Source organism: Mustelus asterias, chromosome 12 (genome assembly GCF_964213995.1).
Source record: "Mustelus asterias chromosome 12, sMusAst1.hap1.1, whole genome shotgun sequence".
NCBI classification, from domain to species: Eukaryota; Metazoa; Chordata; class Chondrichthyes; order Carcharhiniformes; family Triakidae; genus Mustelus; species Mustelus asterias.
The window spans coordinates 46,326,926-46,351,807 of record NC_135812.1 but is presented as its reverse complement, the minus strand read 5'-3'; the positions used below and the strand labels follow the sequence as shown (position 1 = coordinate 46,351,807).

The 24,882-nt window shown below is 44.1% G+C and overlaps 1 protein-coding gene across 1 annotated transcript in view; it reads left to right on the top strand.

The window, feature by feature from the left end:
* LOC144502007 (serine/arginine repetitive matrix protein 3-like) overlaps positions 1 to 24,882 on the top strand; it is a 164,878-nt gene that overhangs the window by 105,742 nt on the left and 34,254 nt on the right. Inside the window, exons 2-3 of the mRNA XM_078226025.1 lie at positions 17,473 to 17,574; positions 19,303 to 19,447. Coding sequence (XP_078082151.1) covers positions 17,473 to 17,574; positions 19,303 to 19,447 — 247 coding nt within the window. The remainder of the gene's footprint in view (positions 1 to 17,472; positions 17,575 to 19,302; positions 19,448 to 24,882) is intronic.

Sequence of the window (24,882 nt, the reverse complement as noted above, 5' to 3'; positions counted from 1 at the left end):
TGAATCAGAATCAAGTACAGGAAAATAAAGGGGGGATGAAAGATTGGATTAAGAGCGAGAAAAATAGAAGATAGGAGTGAAAAGTAAGAATTGTGTCCATGATGTCATCACAACATGGGTAATTGGGGGACTGGTTAGCTCAGTTGACCAGACGGCTAGCGTGTGGTGCAGATTAACACCAGGAGCATGGGGTTCAATCCCAGGTCCAGTTGAAGCAGACTCAGGCCAGTCTCTTTGCCCAGACCTCTGTTAAAAATCACGGCACTTTGCCCTGGTTTGGCGAATAATTGCCTTCAGGCAGAGCACTAAGAAAAAGGAAATAGATCTGACACTAATGCTCCCCGGCCTTTCCAGCTTGAGTTTAATCCACAAATCCAGTAAATTCAAAAAAAGTATCATGGAATTTGGGGGTGAACTGCCATTTATGTGAAGTAAATTGTGGAATGCACAAACCAACCAACAAGCTCTAGAGATTCTCAATATGGTGGGGATCTTCCAGTACCACCAAAGTCAATGGCCATTGCCTGGCTCGCCAGCCCTCCCGCTGGAGAATCTGCAATGGGGGGTGAGGGGGGAGGGTCAACCTCGGCAAGACTGGAAGATTCTGCCTGTGGGAAGGGCTGGGAAATGCTACCCATAATGTTTGCTCTCTTTGCCTGAACTTGCTGGCCAACTTACCCATTAATAGGTAAACTTGTGATCTCGGTTTCATTTCTCCAGAAAGATTTGTTCCAATAAAGCCACTCTTCATTGTTTGATCATTGCAACAGTACAGCACTGAGGATTCTCAGAGGAATAGAAATTTCAACCAGGAGCTTAACCAACACACACAGTTGCAGCTTCTATGGGGATGAGTATTTCTAGCTCTTTATTATGTGGTGCACAAGACAGTCAGGTTGAGATGCAGGAAGTGCTGGCAGAGAGATTCCTGACTGGGACAATGAGAACAGACATCTCTGTCACAAGTACTTTGAACTACTGCGCCAGGTGAAATGCTGTCAAAAAGCCAGGGAACAAATGACCTATAAAGGAAAGCTATACATTAACTACTGATGTCAACATAGAATCACTTTTCATTGTGTATCAAATTTATTTGTAACAAGATTAAATATTAAATATTTTACCAAAGCTGTACATTTCAACATGGGTAAACCATACAGATTGCACTAATATATCTCTGCCTGGCTATAGGTTGACCCCCGTGCCCTCGGCTGACCCCCGTGCCCTCGGCTGACCCCCGTGCCCGCGGCTGACCCCCGTGCCCGCGGCTGACCCCCGTGCCCTCGGCTGACCCCCGTGCCCTCGGCTGACCCCCGTGCCCTCGGCTGACCCCCGTGCCCTCGGCTGACCCCCGTGCCCTCGGCTGACCTCCTGTTCTCAGCTGACCATTGCACAATAAGTGAAGGAGGGTGCAAGCTAAGGTGCAGCACCCTAGGGGATATGATGACTTGTATCAGAGTTTGTGATACAAATACTTCATTTCAAAAGATCTAGAGTGTTTAACTGGTGATTTAAAAAAACCGAACTAGCTTTCCATCATCCATTTTATGTAAAAGCTATTTATATTGAGATGGAATATGCTTGAGCTATGCCTTCAGCTGGCTGGCAGCACAGTATTGACAGTGGGTGACTGTGCATCCATTCAGTATCCTTTCACCTGAGCTCTGACAAGTTGAATGGTCTCCTTTTGTACTGTAACTATTCGATTATTGCAAGGGTGAGTGATACCCATTGGCTGAAAGAGCGGGAATGTGATGCAGCAACAGGAGGGCACAAAAAAGATTTGAAATCTACAGCTAAGAGCTGCGTGTTTCGGAATAGAAATTGGACCTAATAGCGACAGGCAAATAAATTTGCTTTTCAATTTCAATTCTTCTTTTGCTCATTTTGGGTAAATTGACTATGGCTCCGATGAGACCAGGAGAACAATTAATGGCAGTTGTCCACAAGTGCTGGATGCTGAACTGGCCCTCCAAGTTGTTAAATCAGAGTCTTGTGAACATAAGCAGGTTTTGGAATATTCTATATCAATTTAAAAATATTAGCCTTTGCTCTGGCAAGTAAGCAACCCTGATGTAATGTTGTGATGGAAGAGGACATGTTTTTCCGTAAAGAGCAGGATGAGAATTCCCACTTGAGACATCACCTCTCCATCTTGTTTTAGATTGCCGACGTTTTGTTCAGCATTTCTAATGCCGTCACCGCAGCCGGTGTGATATTCTCTTCAACGTCTTCTAAATTAAGATTGTACAGTGATCTGGAAAGCTACACTGTGGAACCAATACCCCATTGCTGTGATATTGCAATCTTATACATCACTGCCATCCTCCAAATGTCGGAGAAGTTCTCTAAACTTGAAAAAAGCAGATCAGTCCAAAGCAATATACAACCAATAAACAGTCTGGAATAAAAGCATATGACAAAGTATACTGCATTCCTTTCATGACATTGACTGTTATAGTTTTTATTTGAGTTTTGTTCCTGTCAAATCTGAACCTTACATAGTGTGTCACTGACTATCAGGAGTCTCAAATCTCAAGATAGAACAAAAAGCCTTTGCCATCGAGCAGAAAGAGATTATTAACTGCCGCTCATAATCACCCTGCAAAACAGCAACCGAAGGTCATGCAGATGCAGCATGGCTGGACACAATGCTCTGATCCATAGCACTTAATGTGTGATTCACGTCACCATCCCAAGTAAACAAACTCAGGCAACGCACGCCATGAAGTCAGCTTGCATATATGTTTAAGCTCTCTCCACTTGCATCATTACCAAAGCAATCTATTTCAGCAGAGCAGGCAAAGTGTTTCAAAGTGGGGAATGTTGAAAATGGGGCATGGGTCGTGTGGTTGTTGGAAATGGATGTACGGTGGCACAGTGGTTAGCACTGCTGCCTCACAGCACCAGGGACCTGGGTTCGATTCTGGCCTCGGGTGACTGTGTGGAGTTTGCACATTTTCCCCGTGTCTGCGTGAGTTTCCTCCGGGTGCTCTGATTTCCTCCAAAGATGTGCAAGTTAGGTGGATTGGCCATGCTAAATTGCCCCCTAGTTTCAGTGGGACTAGCTAGGTTAAATGCATGGGGTTATGGGGATAGGGCCTGGCTGGGATTGTGGTCGGTGCAGACTCGATGGGCCAAATGGCCTTCTTCTGCACTGTAGGGATTCTATGGATCACCGAGTATCCTGTTTTAAAAAATGCAGGATGTTCTGTGCTCCTTTTTCAAAAGAAAAGTAGGATATTCTGTAATCCTGTTCAAAACATCACAAGATGTTCTTTGATCCTGTTCAAAATATCGCGAGATGTGTTCAAAACATTGTGAGATGTTCCATGATCCTTTTGAAAAGAAAAACGGGATGTTCTGTTGATAGCGTATATTTTATAGAAGGCAGTATGGCAGTGAAGATCTCTCGACTCAGACGATGACATAGCCAGCATGAAGAGGAAAAGCTTAGTATTGCCAGATAGAATTCAAGTTATGCGCACTTTATGAAAGGAAAAGTTTAGATGTATTTTTTAATGTAACAGTAAATCCCGTTTAGATTGCAACCTGGTCAGTGGATCGCTAGGAGCGGCCATTTTGTAAAAGTGGGTGGCTGGAAAAAAGATCTGAAAACCACTGCAGTAGAGGCTCCTTTGTAACTTGCATAGTTGTTCCATAAAGGGACAATCTACAACTAAGTATCTAAAATTAGTAGACCTTTGCCAGGGAGGCAGCAGTATAGGGGAAGAGACTTATATTCATATTTAGATGTTGATCTCTTGCCAAATCAGTACACAAGGTAGATGGCTCTCACCTGTAGAGATATCAAAGAGTCACCTATCCTGATGAGAAAGCAGAACGCGGAAACATTGTCATTCTCCAAGGGGATGAGTGCAAAACCCTCATCAGCCCCAAGACTCAATCCCTTGGCATTTTGTTTAACATTGATGTCTACAGGAGATGCAATATATAAACAGTACCTGCTCTCCACTTGGTCTTCTGGAGGGGTGATCTAAATGAAGTTCATATGATAGACCAGGAATGCCTCAAGGAACCATATACAGACTCCCCAACCCCCCCACCCTCCACTCCCCAACCCCAATCTTGAAATACTCTAGTGATGTACAGAGCTAAGTCTGACAGCCTTAACCTCTCTCAGAAACAGATTTCCTGTGAAAATGATGTAATGTGCAAACCCTGTGGATCTGGGAATTGTATCTTACACAGATATGGAGCTTCAACTCACAAGTAGGGCCTCCAATATCACCAAAAATCTTTCAAAGGAATGTACAACCTGGCTAAACACTCTGTGCAGAGAACATTGCAGCTCTACAGTCAGCAAAGATGGTCTTTTTTCAATTTCATATAAAAAGTCAGTAAATGCATCAACAGGAGACTCCCATCAAATATTTAAAGTTTAAAATTAAGCTTGTTTATTAGTATCACAAGTAGGCTAACATTAACAGTGCAGTGAAGTTACTGTGAAACTCCCCTAGTCGTCACACTCCGGCGCCTGTTCGAGTACACTGAGGGAGAATTTAGCACGGCCAATGCATCTAACCAGCACGTCTTTTGGACTGTGGGAGGAAACCGGAGCACCCGGAGGCAACCCACGCAGACACGGGTCCCTGGCGCTGTGAGGCAGCAGTGCTAACCACTGTACCACCGTAATGCCTGTCCAAACACTGTGTGACTGTTCCGTTCTTCATAGTGTCCACTTCCCATGTGGATCCTACAAAACAAAATGTCCCCCCCACCCCGACTCTCACACATTATGTTTCTTCGGACATGTACTAATCCTAAACTCTTGGCTACTTCATCTAAATTTCCAAACAATGGTCTTTGGTTTATCCTGTTCTTTCCCCTCACACCCAGTTTCAATCTCTCTGCTATAATAATACAAAAGCAAATTACTGCAGATGCTGGAATCTGAAACAAAAATAGAAAATGCTGGAAAATCTCAGCTGGACTGACAGCATCTATGGAGAGATAATAGAGCCGACATTTTGAGTCTGGATGGCCACCTCATCTCTCTCTATCAGCTTTCAGTGCCAGATGGAAGAGTGTCAGTTTTGGAAACATCCAACAATACTTTAGTCAAATCCGAGCTATCTGTTTTCCAAGCTCAAGCAAGAGCTGGGAAAGCTGACGTCAGCTCAAAAAGCAAATGGTTAGAAATTGGGACCAGTTTTCACTGTTCATCTCTGAAAGTTTAAAGTTAAAAGTTTATTTATTTATTAGTGTCACAAATAGGCTTACATTAACACTGCAATGAAGTTACTGTGAAATTCCCCTAGTTGCCACACTCCAGCGCCTGTTCGGGTCAATGCACCTAACCAGCACGTCTTTCAGACTGTGGGAGGAAACTGGAGCACCCGGAGGAAACCCACACAGACACAGGGAGAACATGTAGACTCCACACAGTGACCCAAGCTGGGAATCAAACTCGGTCCCTGGCACTGTGAGGTAGCAGTGTCAACCACTGTGCCACCAACCAAGTGCCTCATTACAAATGACTCCCAATTTTGCGGCTGAAATGTTGGCTAGAGTGGGCAACTGAAGCTACCAAGGTGGAATCAAGATTGTATTGCTTTGGAGCATTTCTTTTTGAAAATAACTAGCTCCTGGGCAAAGCAGAATTTGGAAAAAAATATCAAGATACAATGAACTAGAAGTTATGTTGACACCTGGGACTGGATTTTCAGTGTCAGTGCATACAAAAATTGTCAACTCAGATGGCATCATTGGTTACCAATGCTTCCAAAATGTGACGTAATTTTCAGAAGGAGAGTGGAGGGGTGAGGGAAGCTGGCAACTCGTAAACTCTCAAAACTTGTGCTTCTTAAGAGTCTGGCGAGCAAAGTTCCTAATTTTCAATAGAGAATTACAGGAGAAACGGAGGGTCAGGGATATGTCAGGTCAAGTTGTGGGGATCACAGTATGGAATGAGGAATGCTGATAATGCTGTGTTTAACAGTTGTGTGAAACGAGATATTTAAACTCAGATGTCCATCCAGCAGCACAGCGTTTCCATTGCTGATGTTGAGAGGCTTTCATTTGTGAGGAGTGAGTAGTTGGTCTTTTAAAGGGAACTTGAGGCAGCTGGCATTACCTGGGCACTTGAGGTGGGTGGAGAAAGTCCTGGTGAACCAATGAGCCTCAGGTAAAAGTCTAGAGATGGGAGTAGGTTACTCTGACATCTTCAGCTGCTTCATCAATGACCTTCCTTCCATCATAAGGTTAGAAGTGAAGATTTTGCTGATGACTGCACAGTATTGAGTATAATTCACAACTCCTCAGAGACTGAAGCAGTCCATGTCCAAATGCAGCACCACTTGGACAAGATCCAAGCTTGGGCTGACAAGTAGCAAGTGACATTTGCGCCACACAAGTGCCAGCCAATGACCATCTCCAATGAGAGAGAATCTAACTATTGTCCCTCAACATTCAATGGCATTACCATCGACGAATTCCCCACTATCAACATCCTGGGGGTTGCCATTGATGAGAAACTGAACTGGACTAACCATATATATACTGTGGCTACCAGAGCTAGGAATCTTGTGGCATGTAACCCACCTCCTGACTCCCCAAAGCCTGTCCACCATTTACATGGCACAAGTCAGGAGTGTGATGGAATACACTCTTGTCTGGATGAGTGCAGCTCCAACAACACTTAAGAAGCATGACATCATCCAGGACAAAGCAACCTGCTTGATTGTCACCCCTTCCACAAGCATTCACTCCCTCCACCACCAATGATCAGTGGCAGCCATGTGTACCATGCACAAACTGCACTGCAGAAACTCACCGATGTTCCTTGAACAGCACCTTACAAACCCATGACCACCAGACCTAGAAGGTCAAGAGCAGCAGTTCCTGGGAACACCACCACCTGGAGGTTCCCCTCCGAGTCACTCACCATCTTGACTTGGAAATATATCACCATTCCTTCACTGGTGCTGAGTCAAAATCCTTGAACACCCTTCCAGCACTATGGTTGTATCAACACCTCAAGGACTGCAGAGGTTCAAGAAGGCAGCTCACTGCCAGCTTCTCAAGGGCAACTAGGGATGGATAATAAATGCTGCCCAAGCCAGTGACACCCACATCCCGTAAGATGAATTTTTAAAAAAAAGCCATTTTATCTTTTTGGAACTTCATAAAGACAGGCTGCAAGCAATCATTTTGTGTGCCGAACCCCCGAAGAACTCTGAGAGACAACCTCGTGAGTGGGTTATTGGCCAAGAGGACAAAGAGGAAGGTGTTAAGAAACCAACTTCGGTTCCTGTCAAATAAAGGGGGCGATTTTACCATTTTGATTCTAAGTGCTGAATGAGGGCGTAATTCAGATCCGACTTGTAAACCTGTTCTCAGGCACCCCCATACGCACTCAGCCTGAAAACAAAGTCGCGAGTCTGAATCGCACTGTGGACAGGGCTTATTGCACCCAAAATGCTCCTGCTCCGATCGGAGCCTTCAACTGCGCATGCGCAGTAAAAAGAAATTTGAAAAACGTTCCCCTGTCACATCGCTCCTGGGCTGCAAAAAGCAGATAAAGCAGCCTGGGAGTGATGGGCCCCACAGATATCGCTTCACCCCCACAACATAACTTTCCCGCTTATCCACCCACCCCCCGCTACCCAGACCGATCGCAAGTCCCTGCCCCCTTTCCCCCCCAACCGATCGCCCGCAGAGTGGCAGCGCCCCCCCCCGCTCCTGCCCCTCCGCCCTCTCCCCACCACAGAACGACCTGGCCTCCCTCCTCCCTTCCCTCACCCCACCAGAGAATGATATGGCCTCCCTTCTCCACTCCCCCCTCCCCCCCCCCCCCACCACCTGAGATACATCTGGCCCTCCTCCTCCCTGTCCCCCCCTCACCACTAGAGAATAATCTGGCCTCCCTCCTTTCTCCCCTCCCCCCCCCCCCCCCCCACCCCCTCCACCCACCAGAGAACAATCTGGCCACCCTCCTCCTTCCCCGCCCACCTGAGATACATCTGGCCCTCCTCCACACCCCAAACAGAGAATGATGTGGCCTCCCTCCTCCTCCCCTCCCCGCCCCACCAGAGAATGATCTGGCCCACCTCTCCCCGCTCCCCCCAACCTTTGCCAAGCATACAAATGCATTTAAATTGATGTTGTGCCCATTTTGGGGCGCAGTGCGATCGCGGCCATTTTCAGGCCTTGGTAAAGTGGGAATCTGCATGGATGCGGGCGCGGATCGCGCTATTCGCCTCACGCCCGACTTTACCAAGTTTTTGTGCCCAAAAACGGGCGCAACATTGATAAAATACCCAAAGAGTTGGCAATATGCATGTGCCCTAACCGCAGAAATCATGAGGAACAGAAAACCTTCCCTCTCTCCCAAAAACCAACTGACCTGCTCAGTCCACACATTAAGCCATTCGCCTCCTGATGCCAAGAATAGTCTAATATCAGAATTGTTTACTATCCTCAACTAGAGGGGTTGCCGTAAATTATTTACACCCATGTTGGCAGTAATCAAACAGGACACCATATTGCTCCATTACTTTCCCACATTGTGTTCATGCAGTTTTTCTCACTTCGTTTGTGCTTGACACTAGCCGTACCTCTCTTGGCAAAGACATTCTGCAGCTTTACGAAGGCCATATTTATCCTCCTGTGCAATACTCACCTTCAAGTGAAGCCTTTCTCTTTAATTAGGCGATGCTGATCTGACTTTTCACCCCTCCAGTATGAGCTGGCTTCCTGTGTGAGGGCACAGTTACACAGACAGCTATGAATAATTATTTAAATGAGTTGACCTTGCTCAATTGTAGGCAGTTAGTTTGCTGAATTGTTGGCGAGCTTTGGCCCTGCAGCTGAACAGAAAAAACTAAAATTAACATGAAGTAGGAAACTGTCACTCTGTAAACACCTAGAGATTAGGCTGATCTGCATTAGTGAGTGAAAGATGACTTTCAGATTGCATAGAATAGAGGTTGAGATGCAGCAAGGAAAACATTATGGGTGTTCATTCATTGTATATAGAACAGCATCTGGCTTATGGGATCCAATGTATTATGTGCTTTGAAGAGCAGACTGGCTCTTCGTGAATGGAAATATGATAGTTCACAGCAAACAGGTGGCTGTAGACATATTAAATGTAGCATACCACCCATTCACGGTCATCCACGGTTTACCCTGAAAAGCAGCCTTGTTCTTTTGGATAATGTTACTTAAGATCTCTCTGTCGATCACTTGAAAAAATTCTTCCATGCAAAAATGTGCGAGCATGGGTATGAGAAGGAAATATAAGAACTTGCATTAATATAGCACATTTCATGAGATCAGGGAATCCCAAAATACTTTGTAGTGAATTAAATGTTTTAGAAGTATTGTCACTGTCCTAATGTGAATGCAACTATAATCCCTGGGTGTTTCCTCTGGGCACGTATACTATTTTTATTCAATTATGGGATGTGAGTGCCATTGGCAAGGCCAACATTTACTGCTCACCCCTAATCACCCTTGAGGTGGTGATGATTTACGAAAAATAAATTGTGAATAGAACGTTTTTGCAGGGTCCGACCATTCCACTATTGGTTCTTAAATGGACATTAAACTGACAGATATAAGATGTTGTTATTGTTTTGCAATAAAGAGCAGCCATTTTCTATGTGATGGGATCATACTTTGAGAGCTTCATGCTGGAATGATCCGACAGAAGTTACAGTTACTTGTTCTTTAGGGAAGGAAATCTGCCATCATTACCTAGCCTGGTCTACATGTGACTCCAGAGCCACAGCAATGTGGTTGACTCACAATTGCCCTCTGAAATGGGCTAGCAGCTATTCAGTTCAAGGACAATTAGGAATGGGCAAAAATGCTGGCCTTGTCAGTGGTGCCCATATCCCATGAAAGAATACATTTAAAAGTCCCAAGCTGGAGCTGAGATGGATAAATTGAGTTGAGGTACAGATCAACCATGATCTAATAGAATGGCATAATAGGCTAGAGGGCTGAATTACCTCTTCTGAAATGTATTTAAAATTATTAATTCATGGGACGTGGGCATTGCTGGGAAGGCTACCATTTGTTGCCCATCTCTAATTGTCTTTGAACTGAGTGGTTTGCTTCAGTGGACAGTTAAGAGTCAACCAGAATACTGTGGATCTGGCTGTCAGCCATACCAGGTTAGAATGGCAGATTCCCTTCCCTAAGTGAACCAGATGGGTTTTTACAACAACAGTAAATAATAGTTTCATGGTCACCATTCTGGAGACCAGCTTATTGTCCAGATTCATTTTATTTATGTAAATTCCACCAGCTGTCAACTCAAACCCATGTTCCCAGAGCATGTTCCTTGGCATCTGGATTACTGGCCTCGTGACATTTCCATGCAGATGAACATAAGAATTAGGAGCAGCTGCTTAAACATTGCGGTTAGTTAAGAAGAAGTGAAACCTCATGGCTAGTGGGTAATTGATCCAACCTGTCAATCAATGACAGAATGTTTAGAAGCATTGCGGTTAGGAACAAAGGCAGCACTTGACCTGCATTCAATCGTGAAGGGATAGAAAAACTAACACAGCTCCTGGCTAGTGGGTAAATGATCCAATCTGCCAATCAAAGCTTTTGAAAGGAGCCAGACACCAGATTCTAATCTTTCAATGTTAAAAGTAAAACTCAATCCCTGCTGTCAATCAAAGCACTTCAAAGAGGTTTCAGAGCAGTTGAGAGAAAGCAAGGGGATCTCCCTGGTAAAACTGACAGGTCCTTTCTGTAAGAGCCCTTTAAAAGGGTCATTTAACACATGGCGTTTATGACATTAACCGGGGCAAATCCCTACTGTGGAATAGAGGGCTACAGTGATTTTGAAGATTTCCAAGTGTTCATGGGACATGGATATCAAAATGACCAGGGCACTTCAAAGGTTTTAAAGGATAGAAACAATAATGAACATCTTTACCAGAAGCTGTTGGAAATCATCATCCTGAGCGTGATCACCACTTTTTCCAGGTGCATTGGCCACGTTAAATTCGCCCTCAGTGTACCTGAACAGGTGCTGGAGTGTGGCGACTAGGGGATTTTCACAGTAACTTCATTGCAGTGCTAATGTCAACCTACTGTGACACTAATAAATAAACTTTAAATTTTATATACATACATCTCTTCCTTTGCAATGCCGTATGGACTTACATCTTTCTTTAGTAGAATCAGCTAATATTCCATTCTTAGGCTCAATTACTATGGATCTTGCAATTTTTGTCAAAGCACACTATTTAGCATTATGATACAATTTTAATATTCATATTGATTTTTGATAATGCATCACCACAGAGAAATAAGCCAAAGTCACCCACTAATTTATTTGGAATAATCTAGCTAAAAGCAGTTGCTATGGAAACTGCTCACAGTAGTTTAACAACTTGCCCCAGTTTTACCTTGTCTTCTCGATCACTTAACGTAGTTCATTGAATGTAGGTCACACACGCACACACAGAAATACTAAAAAATAAATTGTTCCACTTCTCTTTAAGCTACTCTCTTTGTCACCCTCACAACCCCACAAGACTCATTGCATATTACCTCACTGCACAATCAGTCCACAGAACAAGAAGGAGGCCTTTACAAATTGCTACTATACTTTCGTGGGCACAGTTACATTTTGTGAATCCATTGCGACTTAATGTTATGCAATACCGAAAGACTGCAATCCAACACAAATGGTCTTACTGCAATCCATTAAAAATAATAATGAGCTGTTGGTATGAATTGAATTCTGAAGTTTTCATGAAATACTTGAAGCTTGTGCATTTATTTATCAGATTTGAAAATCCAGCCTATGGCTACCCTTGCATATGAAACGATGACTCCTTTATTACCAGTTGAAGAATCCTTCCTGTGTAGCAGCATATTTTTAACCTTCCCTGATCATTTAATCTTTAGCAAAAGACAGATGACAGCCCAATGAGGCTCAGTGGGATTTATAAAGCTTTGCCTCAATAAATTCATAGTCTGCCAGAATAAAGAGTGAATGGCAAACATCTCGGACGACTGATATTGTGTTGACAGGGAAAGAAGCCGGTGTGCTGAAGGCCATAGAGTCCAAGGGCAGATACTAGTCTGGCTTGAAGCCAACTTGCCACATGAACCCAAAGTCTAATTTGGTAAATGAGTTTAACAAAAAAGGAATCTTCTGGCAGCCTAATTAAAAGGACAGATCGTTTGATTTGAACCAGTTCCAATGCTTCCCCCTGCCACAGGGCTCAATAAACTGAGTGAGGGCTTTTGCTGTGTGTTCCTGTGGCATAACTTGGATAAATTTAATATATTGGGCCCAGCTGCCAATGAATTTACATTTTCCAATGTATTATAATTTTATTTCAAAATTAGATCCAGTTATGTCTCTGTAATGAATTCCACAAATTGCTCTTTGCTCTGTGTATTAAGGTTAATGATCATTTCAGTAAGACTGAACTGTTGACCCGTGACTGATAATTGGCACCACAGCAGCTTCGGGAAAGAGGGTAGAGGCGGCTATCTTCCCATCTTGTGATGGGGATCTCGGCGACTATTGCACCTTTCCTTCTGCTGCTTTAACTTCTGGAAACCTCTGTGGAGATTTGTTTCTTGGAAATGATCAGAACTTGTATTCTTAGGAGAGAAACAGCGACTCCAAATGTGTCAACTTACAAAGAAACAAATCATCAAAGAGATGGCAAATAGATAGTCTTTAAAGTATTGAATTATAGACTAGGTTGTGAAGGGAATCCATTGACTTGCATAACAGGCTTAACTTTAATGGTGAAGGAGAGAAAGAGATAAAACATGCATTAAAACCAGTGTTCCACAGCCTTGAGAGCCAGTGGCATCTAGGAGAAAATATAGTTTACCTGTGATGTTCTAAGGTTACATCACCATGATGCCCAATGTTTGTTTGTTTGTTTCATATCTTCTTGCACCCCTTTTCCCTTTGGGGAATAGTGGGGAAGTGTTGGAAGGATTGCAGGCTGATTATCAACCTGGTTGAACAACATCATGTACCTTCTTCATGGCCAACATGTACTGGAGTGGCATTTGAACCTAGAACTTCTGGCTCAGTGGAAGAAACACTTCCTTTATAGTGGCACAGTGGTTAGCACTGCTGCCTCACAGCGCCAGGGACCCGGGTTGGATTCCCGGCTTGGAACACTGTCTGTGTGGAGTCTGCACATTCTCCCCATGTCTGCATGAGTTTCCTCCCACAGTCGGAAAGATGTGGTGGTTAGATGCATTGGCCATGCCAAATTCCCCCTCAGTGTACCCAAACAAACGTCGGAGTGTGGCGATTCCAGGATTTTCACAGTAACTTCATTGCAGGGTTAATGTAAGCCTACTTGTGACACTAATAAATAAACTTTAAACTTCCTGCTCAACCAGAAAACCTCCTATGATCTTATTTGCAGTCTCTCAAGATGAGGGATAATTCTTTTCCATTCTGGTTTGATGGATTCTGAGATGTTGGTGAGTTCAATGTGTGACCTGCAGACTGCCACATGTGGGTAGGTTGTGCTTGAAAGGTTGGGCAGATGAGGTGTTTTGGGAAAAACAAAATGCTGGAAAAATGCAGTAAATCTGGCAGCATTTATAAAAAGAAACAGAATTATGTTTCCAGTCCATTATGCCTGTTTTTCGTGAAAACATTTGCCTCTGGGTGCTCCTAACAAAGTCTCTCAATGTGTTTGGTGCCTTCTCAAAGATTAAACTTCTCCATTTTAGGTGGCCACAAGACAGGGTCTCCCTTGAGTCAGTGGGATGTTTGATCTCTTCAGGGATGTTTGTAGTCCTAGGAGTATCCTGCTGTGACTGAGTTCTGAGTAGAATAGTTACTTTGGGAGTCTAGTGTCAGACATGCAAATGACATATCCCACCCTGTGGAGCTGGTTTTGACTGGTTAGCACCTTGATGCTGGCAAAGTTGCCTTGGGAAAGGATGCTGCTGTTGGATCGTCTTTCCTATTATCAGATGTGGAGGATTTTGCGAAGGCATCAGTGCTGATACTTCTCCAGTGCCTTACTGTAGTCGATGAGATGCCTGCAGTATGTTGCCAAATCTCTGAAGTACATAGAGACATAGGGATCACTGCTGCCCAATAAATCATAACCTTAGTCTCATGTTTGAGATCCTGTGGCCGCAGACTGAGCTGGCACCCACAGAAGCAATGATAAATTTTGTCATCTACGTCTGCTTTTGTCAAGCAGTCATTGTCAAACATGGGATATGGTCCACATTCTCCAGGATTCCACCATTGATCTTAATGATTGAGGGGAGGTGTGTTTAATACAGGTTTATTTTCTCTTACACTTCCGAGAAGGAGTCGACAATGACCTGGAGCTCAGTTTTGGAGTGAGCACACACACAAGAATCATCTGCATTCTGAAGTGCTATGACTGAGGTTGGAGTGATTTTGGTTTTGGATTGAAGGCAGTGTAGGGTTGAATAGTTCCCCGTTTTTTCTGTAGATTACTTTCACGCATGCGGGTCATTTACTGCAGGTGAGGTACGGTATCACTGCAAGGAAAATGGATGATGCCCTGTTGGCGTGTGTCATATCCAACTTGTTATATTCACTTTAAATGCAGTGAATTAATTTATTTTAATATCTTTACCTCCTTCCTCCTTTTCTTTGGTTGTTGACTTGATTATGAAAGCGAGTTTATTCTTTTGCATGGTTTGTACCTCCAGCTGATACAGTAGTTGATGTAGCAAGAGGAAGGTTTGGTTAATTCTCCAGTGACTACCACCAGAATGGCTGGTCATTCATCATTTTTGCTTCTATTATTAATTCTGGGACTGTGCCTATCCTTTATTGCCCATCATTTGTTGCCTTGAAGTTTGATATAGTTTTTAAAGTTTATTTATTAGTGTCACAAGTAAGCTTACATTAACATTACAGTGAAGTTATTGTGAAAATCCCCAAGTCGCCACACTCCAGCACCTGTTTGGGTGCACTGAGGGAGAATTTAGCATGGTCAATGCACCCAACCAGTACATCTTTCAGACTGTGGAAGGAAACCGGAGCACCCAGAGGAAACCCACGCAGACACGGGGAGAATGTGCAGACTCCGCACAGACAGTGACCCAAGCCAGGAATTAAACCTGGGTCCCTGGCGCTGTGAGGCAGCAGTGCTAACCACTGTGCCACCGTGCCACTCTGAGTTGGCTTGCTTATCCACTTCAGAATCAGCCAGACTATTAGAGAGCTTCATGTTCACTTTCCTTGATACCTTATAGCTTTTTATTAACAGATTTTTAAACTGAACTCTAATTCTCAAACTGCTACAATTTGAAATCATATTCTCAGTATTATTAGTCCAATAGCATGACGGTTCTACTGTACTCAGTATTTTTGGCCTGACTCTCTTAATCAGACACAACATCCACACTTAGCATTGAAGTGCTTGATAAACATTGCGTTCCAGTTCAGGTGCAACCCCCAAAATGATGTTAAAAATTCATCCCAAGCAACATTAGTAAATGTTTTATTTGACAGTTCAAGTTGTGTAAAAATACATTTTATTTGATTTTGATTTGATTTATTATTGTCACATGTATTAGTATACAGCGAAAAGTATTGTTTCTTGCGCACATACAGACAAAGCATATCGTTCATAGAGAAAGAAACGAGAGAGTGCAGAATGTAGTGTTACAGTCATAGCTAGGGTGTAGAGAAAGATCAACTTAATGCAAGGTAAGAGCATTCAAAAGTCTGACGGCAGCAGGGAAGAAGCTGTTCTTGAGTCGATTGGTACGTGACCTCAGACTTTTGTATCTTTTTCCTGACAGAAGAAGGTGGAAGAGAGAATGTCTGGGGTGCGTGGAGTTCCTAATTATGCTGGCTGCTTTGCCGAGGCAGCAGGAAGTGTAGACAGAGTCAATGGATGGGAGGCTGGTTTGCGTGATGGATTGGGCTACATTCATGACCTTTTGTCGTTCCTTGTGGTCTTGGTCATACCAAGCTGTGATACAACCAGAAAGAATGCTTTCTATGGTGCATCTGTAAAAGTTGATGAGAGCCGTAGCTGACATGCCAAATTTCCTTAGTCTTCTGCGAAAGTTGGTGAGCTTTCTTAACTATAGTGTCGGCATGGGGGGACCAGGACAGGTTGTTGGTGATCTGGACACCTAAAAGCTTGAAGCTCTCAACCCTTTCTACTTCATCCCCGTTGATGTAGACAGGGGCATGTTCTCCTTTACACTTCCTGAAGTCGATGACAATCTCCTTTGTTTTGTTGACATTGAGGGAGAAATTATTGTTGCTGCACCAGTTCACCAGATTCTCTATCTCATTCCTGTACTCTCTCTTGTCATTAGATCCGACCCACTACGGTGGTGTCGTCAACTTGAAAATCGAATTGGAGGGGAATTTGGCCACACAGTCATAGGTGTATAAAGAGTATAGTAGGGGGCTGAGAACACAGCCTTGTGGGGCACCGGTGTTGAGGATGATCGTGGAGGAGGTGTTGTTGCCTATCCTTACTGATTGTGGTCTGTGAGTTAAGAAGTTCAGGATCCAGTCGCAGAGAGAGGTGCCGAGGCCCAGGCCACGGAGTTTGGAGATGAGTTTTGTGGGAATAATGGTGTTGACTCCAGCTCTGCCTTCAATCATTTATCATTATTCCGCTGCTTATTATGCCTCACTGTTCATAGCTGTTAATTCTCTTCCTGACTGATGTCATGGTAACATTCTGGGTGCTGTAGTTCCATTGGGACGGTATAAAGTTACAAGACCTGTGATATATCTTGTTCACAGAATTTATGTGAAGCAGTTGGAAATCCCAAACCCATGATACAGAAACCTGTGTGAAAATGACTTGCACATACAAAACCTGCATCAGGCATGGCTTATATTCTTCTTTTAGTGCATTTATGTATTACTGAACACAGTGTTTATTGCTATTTATACAAGTAATGTCCTAGATGAGCGTGAAGCTTGTTTCCTATTCGCCTTGCCCAAGGGGCCACTTTTAGCACTACACAGTGAACACAACAAATGCAGTGCGGATTAGCATTTCACACATTAGTATATCACAGCAACGGTAATTCACTCCAAAAAAAGGGCAAATTTAATTAAAGACAGGGAATAGTTACTTATTTTTAAAATAAGGTAAGCAAAGCAATGAAACTCTTTCCAGCACAGGTCTTTATCTTTTCGATGTGTCATATAAACAGCTAAAGTGAGAAACGAGTCTCACAAGGTCGCAAGACCAATTTCGTTCATCCGTCCGGAATGGCCATAAAATGGCCCCAAATTGTAGCATACAATTAGTTCTTAAGTGCTTCCAAGTTTTTCAGTTGAGCCCATTCATGCATTTGTTGATTTTTTTCCCAGTGTGAACAAAACTTCCTGATATCAAACTAAATTTTATTGTTTTGAACATGCATACTCTTTTGCTATTTTTAATGCGATCTTCGAGATTTCCCTTTTCCATGCTGTTTGCTACCTTGAACTGAGTTGATCTCCTATTGCTGTTTCAGGTATACTCAGGAAGAGATTCGCCAGAAAGTGGGAACCTTTCGGCAAATGCTAATGGAAAAGGAAGGTGTATTGACCAAGGAAGATCCACATGGACGTCACAAGTGAGTGCACCCAACGTTTTCAAATTGACCAGGGATTTTTAAAGTATTACAGATTATGGGCCCTATGGGCGTGAAAAAGTGGTAAAGTCGGGTGTGAGGCCATTAACGCGATCCGTGCCCACGTCCGCACAGTTGGCCACTTTACTGAGACCCGGGAATGGCCGTGATCCGATTCGTGCCCGAAACGGGCGCAACGGCGATTTAAATGCATTTGTATGGGTGGGGGGGGGTGGGGGAGGGGGGTGAGGCTAGATCATTCTCTGGGCGAGGGAAGGGGGGAGTGAGGCCAGATCATTCTCTGGGGCGGGGCGGGGGGGGGGGGGAAGTGAGGCCAGATCATTGTCGGGGTGGGGGGAGGAGGAGGAGGCGGGTCAGATGTATCTCTGGTGGGGGGGGGGAGGGCCGATCGTTGGCTGGAGGGGTGGGGGAGGGCTGATCGTTGTCTGATTGGGGGGGTGGGGAAGGGCCGATCGTTGTCTGGTGGTGGTGGGGGGGAGGGCCGATCGGTGTTTGGTTGGTGGGGGAGAGGTGGGGGGGGGAGGGAGGTGGGCCAAATCACTCTCTGGTGAGGGGTAGGGAGGGAGGAGGAGGCGGGTCAGATGTTCCTCTGGGGGTGGGGGGGAGTGAGGCCAGATCATTCTTGGGGTGGGGAGGGGGGAAGAGTGAGGCCAGACCATTCTCTTGGGGGGGAGGGAGGGGGGAGACGAGGGAGGCGGGTAAGATGTATCTCTGGGGAGGGGGGAGGGAGGCCCGATTTCTCACTGGTGTGTGGTGGGGGGGGGAGGGGGAGGGGGCAGCAGATGGATTTCTGGCAGAGGGGTCAGCAGCCATTCTGTGGGCGATCGGTGTGGGGGAAGGGGGCAGGGGGTCGCGATCGGTCTGGGTGGCGGAGGGGTGGGTGGAAAACGGGGACAGTGATGTCTGCGGGGGTTATCGCTCCCGCATTTCGCTCCCGGGTCGCTTTCTCCACTTTCTGTGGTTCGGGAGCGATCTGACACGGGGGCGTTTTTTCAAATTGTTTTCGAACTGCGCATGCGCAGTTCAGAGCTCCGATCATTTTGGGCACGCTAAGCCCCGCCCACAGCGCTATTCAGACTCGCAACTTTTTTTTCAGGCTAAGTGCATATGGGGACGCCTGAAAGCAGATTTCCAAGTTGGATCTGAATTGCGCCCTGATTCAGCACTTAGAATGAAAATGGTGAAATCAGGCCCAATGTGTAGGTTTGTATTCCCTCAGGAATAGAAGATTGAGGAATGATTGCAATGAGCTGCTTAAGATGCTTAAAAGAGTCAAAGGGATAGGTGGAGTGAAATGTTCATCTACAGCCCAAAATCAGTGAGAATTATCTTAAAAATAAAGCTAGCCCATTCAGTGCTGAAATCAATTCTTCACACAAACGGGAGGCAAATATTGTTGAGACTAAATCAACTGAAGAATTTTGTTCGGAAAGGATTGGGAAAGGGTATTAAGGGCTGTGGAACCAAGGTGAGTCAATTGAGTCAAGATGCTGGTAAGCCATAATCTAGCTGTATACTAGGATAGGCACTAGGGGCTGTTCCTGTACTGTACAGCTCTAGTTATTCAGAACAATGTTGAAGAGTAGAATTTAGTATTTGCAACCTGCCAGCGGGAGATCCAGCATCACCTGCGTCATCCCCATTGGTGAAGGCCTGCCAGTATTCATTGCACACCAGTCACTTAAGTAACCAGTGTCAGGCCTTCCCCAGAATCAAGGGGCAAAGTGCCTGCCCCCTGAGATCTACAATCAAGGGCCGGCAGCTCTCCTTTGCTGTCAGCGCCACCAGGGCGGTGGCCGCTGCTGGCAACACACTCACCAGAGACGCAGGATCATCAAAGGGGTTCAAGCCAAAGGTGAGTGAGGACAGAATGGGGAATCATGGGAGGGTGGCCGATCCTGGAGGAGGGCGGAGGGTCAGAAGCAAGGGTAGGCATTGGCTTTCAGCGGCCAACCCCCTTTCCTGATGCTAGGTCTCTTGATCAGGCATTGACTGCCGTTGAGAGATTCCCCCAAGCCTCTCCTAGCAGTTTGCAAGCAAACACAGCATGGTTTGATTTTCAGGCACATGCTGTGGCGACTCCCTTGCCCACTTAAGGGCCTCAGTTGGCATCTGGGCAAGAAGGCCATTCATGAGCCTTCCCACTCTCGACTTAATTGGGCAGAGACGAGAAGGCAAGAGGGTTCCCACACTATAACCCAATTAAATGCGCCCCAACATCCAAATTTGCCTCTGAGGGGGTAATAAATTCCACCCCAAATCTTTGTCGGAAAATTTTCAACACGTTTATTTCTCACTCAGATCTAGTAAAGAACCAGCAGCCACTCCGAACTTTACAGCTCCAGTTATTCAGAACAAAACGAGTTACCATTTTTTATTATTTATTCCTGCACATTTTGCTGGGGCAGGTTTCAGCAATAATCAACCGAACCTGTTCAACCACAATCACTTCTCCATTTCACAGCAAACGTTAAGGATGTGTTGAGGATTTGTTTCCTGTTGCTTGTGTCGTGCAGTGATGGTGATGGCAAGGTTAATGAACTGGCCTTTCATGCTTTTAATTGCATTTAAAAAGTCAATTTATAAATAAATGTATTTATTACTGAGATTATTTATGTGTTTTGTGTCTGTTGTATTGAATGCCCGGTCTAATTATATAAAGTGAAATAGAGACTCATTTTATGTATATAACGGAAATACATCTTCTGTATCTAATGAGTAAATCCATGTTTATAATCAGTTAATGAGGCAGTCAGAATACAGTACTCTGATTCAGTAAATCACCTGCCTCTTTTGTTGCCCAATATTACAGCAAAAAATCAGTGAAGAGCAGATTAACTTCATGCTATGAGAAGCAAATAGGAAAAATAATCAACATTATTATGAAATATTTTACTCATCTTGCCTTCGTTTTTCCTCAGTCCTATTTAACACAAGTCTACTTACTTTCTCTTTTAGTTAGTTATCTCTCTGCCTATCTCTTTATCTCGCTACTGATCATAATCTGTTTACTTCCATTTCATTGTATTGTTAACTGCATGACTGCTATGATATTTGAAGAGTGTTTGATAAGTCCAACCTAGTCCGAGTGGGCACAGGTCCTCAGTGCAGAGCAACCTAAAATCTGCCACTTTTGGCTAAGATCAAGCATCAGATCAAGTTCAAGATTGCCTTAACTTGTCAGCTTGAATCTTGTTTGTCTCTCTTGTGGGGACCATGAATTGGATTCAATTTGAATTCGTTTTCGGGGCAAGCAAGGAACTGGATTAAGGGCTCACCCAGTCCAATCTGCCTATTGACTTTGTAACTTTAAAAATTGAATACATTTTTTAAAAAAAGACCTTGTTATATGTCGAACAGTAACGTGAGTGCAGTATGTTAAACAAGGCAACCTCACTTTGTACAAGCAAGATTGACGCTTGTTCCCCGGTTTATTCTGAAACCTGGAGTATACATGCACAGAAGAACGAGGGGGGAATCTCATAGAAACCTATAAAATTCTAACAGGACCAGACAGGGTAGATGCAGGAAGGATGTCCCTGATGGTGGGGGAGTTCAGAACTAGAGGGTCATAGTCTAAGGTTACGGAGAAAATCTTTTAGGACTGAGATGAGGAGAAATTTCTTCACCCAGAGAGTGGTAAGCCTGTGGAATTCACTACCACAAAAAGCAGTTGAGGCCAAAACATTGTATGTTTTCAAAAAGGTGTTAGATATAGCTCTTGTGGTGAAGAGGATAAAAGAATATGGGGGGAAGGCTATTGAGTTGGATGATCAGCCCTGATCATAATGAATGGTGGTCAGTATCGAAAGGCTGAATGGCTTACTCCTGCTCCTATTTTCTGTTTCTATGTTTGTCCACATTATAAATGACTTTCCATGGCCATCAAGTCTTCAATTGGGACTTGAACCTGGAACTTCTGACCCAGAGATAGGGATGTTATCACCTTGCAACAAGTCCTCCCAAAACAGTTCCATTGGATCTTTTACATCCACCCAAGCTAGGTCTCTGGATTATTAGTCCAATTCCACTCCGCCATTGCATCTGCTCAATTGTTTCGCATTTTTATTCTTCCTGCCAAAGTGTAAACTTGACATTTTCCCACATTATACTCCATCTGCCAGATTTTTTCCTACTCACTCAGCCTATCTATATTCGTCTGTGACTTCATTATGTCCTTTTCACAAAATACTCTCCTTTGTGTCATCTGCAAATTTAGCTACCAAGCCTTCACCTAAGTCACTGATATAAATTGTAAAAAGTAGAGGCCCCAGCACAGACTCCTGGGGAACTCCACTCGTCACATCCTGCCACTCAGAAAAAGACCCATTTATGCATACTCTCTATTGTCTGCCAGCCAATCAATCTTCTATCATTGCTGTCAGTGTGCCCAGAAACTATTCGCAGATGTGACTTCCTACTTTCATTATTTCTTCTCTCCACCCAAACTGATTCTACATCTTGATATTTAGAACTAAGGTTATCTTTATTATACCAATGTCATCCTTAATTAATGGAACTATCCCTCCACCTTTTTCCTAGCTTATTATCCTTCTGAAATGTCATGTACTGTTGAATATTTTGGTCTCAGCCTTTGTTATCTTACAGTCATGTTGCTGTAATGGCTATCAGATCATACATATTTATTTCAGTTTAAGCTGTCAGTACATCTGTGTTGTTACAAATGCTATGTGCAATCTGATACAGAGCCCTTAGCTATGTCTTTTTACCATTTTTGCAAACTCTGGCCATATCTGCCAATGCATTCTTAAATTTGTATGCTCCGTGCCTTCCTGCCACGCTCTGATTATCACTTCTCCTATTGCTATCTTGCTTTGTCATTTCTCTTTAATTGGTCACACCTGCCCACACTTGACCTGTTGTTCCCACTATTTAGTTTAAAGTGGTCTGCTCTCATTACAAGAGAGATTCAAAGGGGAAAACTCTGAATGCATTAAGAGCCGCTTGAAGAAAAGTCCAACATATTGCTAGGTACGTAAATGACTACCAGTTACAACTTTGCCAGAATATCCAGTTGTCCTTTGACACCGGAATGTTACAGGCCTGCATGTAGGGAACAAAAAGAGAAGAATTCCACCAGCAAAGAAAATGGCTCAATTGGAAATAAAGACAGGAGAGGTTCTCACAGACTCTAATAAACACACGTCAGTTACAGTGTTCTCCCCAGAGTGCTGTGAAAACCCCCACGAAATCCATGGGGAATCACTGATTGACCTCCCTGTGGGGCTGATGACTATGGGCAATGGCCTGCCCAGATGGAACTCATTACCTAAGCCTCTTACAAGACAGACCCAGGGCTGGGCCTGCTGAACCACTTGTCCCAGGCAGGGACTAGATGCAAAGTAAAACTACGGTAATGGTTTTACTTTGCATCTGTAAATGAACTATGATCCTATGCAGTCGGGCTTCCTGAATGATTATATCTCAAGGTAGTGTTCCATGCATCTCTCCAAGTGTTATCACTTAGTATTTCCAGACTCAAACCAGTCAGCATTTACCTGCTCTTGCTTCCAATATGTTGATATTGCGGTATTGTAGATGGTGTCTCAAAGTACTTTCCATTTACAAAAGTAGGTATTATTTTGTTCATTTTTAAAAATATATTCTGTAAAGTGCAGCAATAAATATGTATGTGGGTGGCAGAACTTGAAGTGAGAAGTAATTTAACTTCTTTTGAGGAAAAAAGAAAATAACTCTCTTGGTACAGAGCTGATTTGTGAAACCTTTTCTCATGCTCGCCTGTACCCATGCTGCATTGCAGCAGTCGCAGACAGATGCCTGTTTCAGTTGGAGCATTGCTCCTGCATGACAATCCAATACCATTTTAAACATAATCAATCTACAGTTCCAGAACAAACTGATTTACTTTATTCACTGGAATGGTGCAGACAAGGTTTCACAAGTTGTGCTTGGTGCTTTTTCAAAGGTTGACTTGTGTGTGTTCCCATGTGACTTAAGCACAGTAAGAGGGGCGGCACGGTGGCCTAGTGGTTAGCACTGTTGCCTCACAGTGCCAGGGACCCGGGTTCAATTGGGGCCTCGGGTCACTGTCTGTGTGGAGTTTGCACATACTCCCCATGTCTGTGTGGGTTTCCTCCAGGTGCTCCAGTTTCCTCCCACACTCCAAAGATGTGTGGATTAGGTTGATTGAGCATTCTAAATTGACCCTAGTGTCAAGGGATTAGCAGGGTAAATATATGTGGTTATGGGAATAGGGCCTGTGTGGGATTGTGGTCAGTGCAGACTCGATGGGCCAAATGGCCTACTTCTGCACTGTAGGGATTCTATGAAGATGGAATGTTCCCTATTAAACAGGATAGCATCATTTTTAATTACTCGTATTTGGGTATTTGCCAACATGATGCCATGTTGTTCATTGTTTTATCATAAGACCATAAGACATAGGAGCAGAATTAGGCCACTCGGCCCATCAAGTCTGCTCCACCATTCAATCATGGCTGATAGTTTTCTCATTCTCATTCTCCTGCCTTTTCCCCATAACCCCGATCCCCTTATTAATCAAGAACTTATCTATCTCTGTCTTAAAGACATTCAATGACCTGGCCTCCACAGCCTTCTGCGGCAAACAGTTCCACAGATTCTGGCTGAAGAAATTCCTCCTCATCTCTGTTTTAAAGGATCGTCCCTTTAGCCTGAAGTTGTGCCCTCTGGTTCTAGTTTTTCCTACTAGTGGAAACATCCTCTCCATGTCCATTCTATCCAGGTCTCACAATATCCTGTAAGTTTCAATAAGATTCTCCCTCATCCTTCTAAACTCCAGAGTATAGACCCAGAGTCCTCAACCGTTCCTGATATGACAAGCTCTTCATTACAGGGATCATTCTTGTGAACCTCCTCTGGACCCTTTCCAAGGCCAGCACATCCTTCCTTAGATATGGGCCCAAAACTGCTCACAATTCTCCAAATGGGGTCTGACGAGAGCCTTATACAGGCTCAGAAGTACATCCCTGCTCTTGTATTCTAGCCCTCTCGACATGAATGCTAACATTACATTTGCCTTCCTAACTGCCGACTGAACCTGCACGTGAATCTTAAGAGAATCTTGAACAATGACTCCCAAGTCCCTTTGTGTTTCTGATTTCCCAAGCATTTTCCCATTTAAAAAATAGTCTATGCCTCCATTCCTCCTTCCAAAGTGCATAACCTCACACTTTTCCACATTAAATTCCATCTGCCATGTCTTTGTCCACTCTCCTGACCTGTCCAAGTCCCTCTGCAGCCCCCCTCCTTCCTCAATACCTATCCCTC